The 4,988-nt window shown below is 48.4% G+C and overlaps 1 protein-coding gene across 1 annotated transcript; it reads left to right on the top strand.

Annotated features, from left to right (window-relative positions):
• Positions 1-2,471: 2,471 nt before the first annotated feature.
• Positions 2,472-4,409, top strand: TREMEDRAFT_59777 (uncharacterized protein; the record flags this gene model as incomplete). Its single annotated transcript, XM_007001752.1, has 3 exons — positions 2,472-2,534; positions 2,850-3,326; positions 4,005-4,409. 3 exons carry the CDS (start codon positions 2,472-2,474, stop codon positions 4,407-4,409), a joined length of 945 nt encoding a protein of 314 aa, XP_007001814.1.
• Positions 4,410-4,988: the final 579 nt, after the last annotated feature.

Genomic DNA, 4,988 nt, shown 5'->3' with positions numbered 1-4,988 from the left:
AAGCCGTTGCCGTTTGACGTTGAATATACCGTGATAGTTGCCCATGATTAGGCCCCAGAGCAGGGGACTTGATTAGGCCTGGGGCTGGGAGTTTTTTGCTTCTGAGGTGCTGTGACAGCATTGACCATTGCAGGAGACTGTTGCTTGTTGGGTCTTGCCTTGCATTGATTGGCAGTATGACCGGGCTTTCCACAGTATAGGCAAAGCTTATTCTTGAATCGATGCTCACGCTCTTGAGATGTGAGAGGAGCAAAGCGAGGTCGGACAGCATCCACTTCCATAGGGACAGGAGTGAATGTGTTGGAAGGGGTAGACAAAGTATGAGTGGATTGGGTAGTGAAGGATCGAGAGTTGTTAAAAGAGGAGTTGTTTTTACGTGGTGGGGTAGACTTGATAGCGTTGACTGGAGTGATACCTCTCTTGCGGTTGAAGAGGAGGTTGTCCCAAATGATAGACTTGTTGATGAGATCCTTGAGAGTCTTGAAGTCATTTGGTGTAAGAATCTTATCCTTCACATCCTCCTTCAATCCATCAAAATAGGCATGGCGGAGTGCCTCATCATTCCAATGAAGAAAGGCTGCATGCTTTTCAAAAAGTGCTGCATACTCTGATGCTGACTTATTTTGCTTGAGTGTCTTGAGTTTGTGACGTGATGTCTCAATGATGTCGGACTCACCAAATGTCTTTTCAAATTCCTTTTTGAAAGCTTCCCAGTTATCAACCCATTCAGGACGAGTTTCAGTATGGTTCATAGCATGAGGCATGTACCACTGATAAGCTTCATCCTTGAGGAGATTTGAGGTGAAGGCAATCTTGGATTGATCAAGAGCATAGGTGTGGGGTTGGATATTGAAGACTGTGTCCCACTTCAAAAGAAATACCAGAGCTTCATCTTTACGGCCACTGAAAGGCGGTGGTGAAGTTATCTTTGGTTCCTTCCCCAAGGTGGGAGTGGAGTGAGAGTGAGCGTGAACCTGTGCATTAAGTAGTTCTTGCTCCAGATGGATGATGCGTGCTTGCATCTCCTGGAGGATATCTTCAGCAGAAGGGATGGCTTGGGGTTGGATGTCAGGGGTGATAGGGATGGGGTCAGACATAATGAATTACTTAGCTGAAGTGTTTATAATTCCCCCAAGTATCACTGAAGACCAAATATAATTTTTAGTATCCCTTTCAAACTAAAGTCAAAGATGTGTTATTTGTTTCCTAGAAGTTGAAGTTGTTACACAAATTATTTTCTTGAAGATCAAAGTGTTCTTGAGTATTGTTGCAGTTGATAATTATTGAAGTTGATAATTATTTCTTGAAGTTGATGAACAAGGGTATAAACTAGACCTAAAGAGTAGTAGACAAGCAAGGACAAAGAGGTGAGTTCTTGATACTGTCAAGGATACTGCCCACCCTGGGACAGAGGACAAAGGACAAGGGGACAAGGACTAGGAGTGACAAGGAATATACTTAAGATAACAAGACTGAGTCCAACAAGGAATGGGACTGTGACCCAAGGAATGTCTCTGGCTTGTCTTACAAGGTTAGAGGGAACTGGACTGGACTGGACTCCAAAAGGGTGGCAATGGAAATGACTTTTGATCAAGAACTAAAGAAGACTACAAAGTACAAGATAGGGTTTATATAGACAAATCAGCCTTTTCCAAGAGGCTCGTGCAGACCTGCGGAATACGAGCGTCCTGAACCGTCCTGCACTGTCCTGCATGCATTGCCTTGCATCCCACCGATAACCACTGATATCCTACGATGCCATATCTGCGTTTACCTACGTCCTACTATGACATCCTACGGGATGCGCCGGAAGTCGCTCGACTTTGTCGAAGGTGATCGATGAGGAACTATGCAGACCATAGAAGTGCTGCGAGAACAAGAGACTGAGAGATTATGCCTTAGCAGGCATTAGAACAGAGGGACTAGAGACTAGAGAATTACTGGGGACTTATGCCTTGCAGGCATGGGAGCTAAGCACCGACATACTAGAATGATACTTGGAGTTTATGCCTGATAGGCATGAGAGCAGAGGTGAAATATTAAAACACGGAAGTGGAGGTTGAACTTGTTTTGCGCAACAAGGAACACGTGATGGCGTCATTCATGACACTCCAATATCCCCTTCAGGGAGAAACAAGATGACATATCACAGCTCAAGAGCTTGAGTCAAATCCTAATGATTGGAAGAATCACATCCTTCATGCGTACCACAGGTGAAGTCCCGATATTTGTATCTCCTCACACTCACCGAGCCGGTCTCCAACGAATACACTTTTACCTCTCTTTCTTCCGAAAACGACTGAGGAGTCACGCACATTCCGACATACAGGCCCAGGCGCAGTAGGGACAATGGGAGCAGAAGTACGGCGAAGTTAGACGGAGTTAGGCGAAGTAGGGACAATGGGAGCAGAAGTACGGCGAAGTTAGACGGAGTTAGGCGAAGTAGGGACAATGGGAGCAGAAGTGCGGCGATGTTAGGCGGAGTTAGTCGAAGGAGGAAGAGGATGGCCGAGGGCTCGGGGAAGTTGGACGAAGTGCGTTGAAGTACGTCAAAGCGCGAGAGGGTTGGATGAACGTCTAGGAGGAGTAGATAATATTAGCTGAGAAGATCGCTGAAGTTCTTCAGCGATCCTTGATTGTTGTCAGTAGTGAAAAACAGATAGAGATAGCTATATACAATTCGAGATACATCGCCATCAGTAGAACAAAACCCCAGTTGGAGTAACTACGCCGAAGTACGCCGTAGTTACACTCCTTTCGACGTCTGCGCCCTCTCGGTTGGGTGAGACTTCGACTCAGGAGCATCAAGTTAGCCGAGGTTCGTCGACCGTCGGTCTGCCAGAAGATAGTTGTTCGACGCCCGTGACAGTATCAAGGATCGCTCTTACCGACGACCCGTGCGAACCTCGGAGAAGTACGAAGATTCTATGGAACCAGATAGGAGAGTTACGCGAGGTATGAGTAGGAACGGAGACAGGATGGAGGAGAACGAGAGGAGGGCACTGGAGGAGCTTAGCAGAGCGATGGGGCAGCAGCTTGGAGTGGAGGATAGTGTGGGGGGATCAATTCAAGGAGATGAGTTCGCTCCACCATTACCTTCTAATCCTCCTACACCTTCGGGTAATGCCCTCCCACCTATAGGATCCCCAGTTGGATCGGATCAGACCCCGCGGCCAGAAAACACTGGAAGTACGGCGGACTTGAGAGAAGAAGGTACACAAGGGGTGATATTGGCCTTGATGCAGATGGTGGCGAATATGAACAAAGACATGATGGAAGAGAGAAGGCGTAGGGAGGAGTGGGAGCAGAGAAGAGAAAGGGAGACGGTGGGCGGTATTGCAGAAGGGATATCAGAAGGGGTGAGGTACGCCATGGGACGGCAAACTTCGGCGACCCCAAGCGTAGTTGGCGAATCACGGAAGGGAATAAAACTGCCTAATCTGGACTTCTGGAGAGGAGAGAGGAACAAGTTGACCGCATTTCTGTCGGAATGTGAAATCCATTACGAACTGAACTCTCATCTTTTCCCCAACGACACTAAGAAAGTTTTCTTCATGATCTCTCATTTACGCGAAACACCTCTTCTCGCCGTTCAACCCGATCTTGCTAAACGACCTCTTCCTGACTACCTTGTGGAGTATGATCAATTTGTTAAATATCTCAAGACGAACTTTGGTGACCCGGATGAAGAAGGAACCGCAGCTCGATTGCTTAACGATCTAAGGCAGACTGGGTCAGCTTCGGAGTACTTCTCCGCCTTTCAACAACATGTGGCAATACTCAAGTGGTCTGATGACGGAAACCTGGTTGACCGAGCCAAGAAAGGGTTGAAACCACACCTCCTAGATGAAATTGCTAGACATGGTAAATCTTTTGGGACGGTCAAGGAGTTATTGGAGTTTGTTATTCCCATGGACAACAGGTTGTGGAGAAGGAAAGTGGAGAAGGATTCGGAGAAGAAGAAGGAGACGGGGGTAAAAGAAGTGTTAGTTGTGGATGGCCAGAGGATGGAGAGAAAAGAGGAGAAAAGAGGGGAAGGGAGGCAAACTTCGGCGCAGTCTGCGGTACAAGGGACTATTACGTCGACGCAGGTCAAGAACATTCCGTCCAATGCCGACGAACTTCGCCGACAATGGACTAGGCCACCTCCCGATCTGCGGGAGGCAAGGAGGAAGGAAGGGAAGTGTATTGAGTGCGGGGAGAAGGGACATTGGTTGAGGGACTGCCCGGTGAGGGCAGCGAAGGTCAAGGTCGGATGGTTGCCGCCGTGGGGGGAGAAGTTCGGCGAACGTGGTGGAGGATCGGGGGGGAACGCAGTACCTCTAGGACAGAGGAGGAACTTGAACACAGTCGGGGGAGATGGGGAGATGGAAGAGGACCAGGGAAAAGAGGAGGACCTGTCGCAGTAGGCGAGGCTCGGCGGGTCCGCCATATTCTCTCGGCCACCATTCCCAAACCTATAAAAGAGACACAGCTGATGGAGTCAGAGGATTGTGCTTACAAAAATACACCACTCAGTACCCCCTGTTCATGCAATGTCGATAATCATCTACTCATCTCTTCCACTTCTAGGGATCAACCTAAATCGGACATCTTTATTAATGGAATTAGGCTAACTACGCTCTGGGACACTGGGGCTACATGTTCGTATATAAGCCCTAGAGCAGCGGCGAAGATAGGTGTAGGAAGAAGACGATATCAGGTGAGCGTACCCGTTCACATGTTTGATGGCTCGGTTAGTGTCGCTGGACCTATCACCGAGTTTGTCGAAGTTGGTTTTAGTTTGACGAAGGGCGCCGAAGTGCGATCTGTTCGTCTAGATGTAACAACACTCTGCGATGCAGATGTTGTAATAGGGTGGGATTGGATGAGGAAGGAAGGGGTTGTTCTAGATGGAAGAGACAACTCGATGAAGTTCCCCATCCCAACCCCACCGAGTGCGGCGAAGTTAGCGGCCATAGGGCTGCCAACTCCGACGGACGCGATAG

This window comes from Tremella mesenterica (genome assembly GCF_000271645.1).
Source record: "Tremella mesenterica DSM 1558 unplaced genomic scaffold TREMEscaffold_1, whole genome shotgun sequence".
Classification (NCBI taxonomy): Eukaryota; Fungi; Basidiomycota; class Tremellomycetes; order Tremellales; family Tremellaceae; genus Tremella; species Tremella mesenterica.
This window is presented reverse-complemented; position numbering and strand designations above follow the sequence as displayed.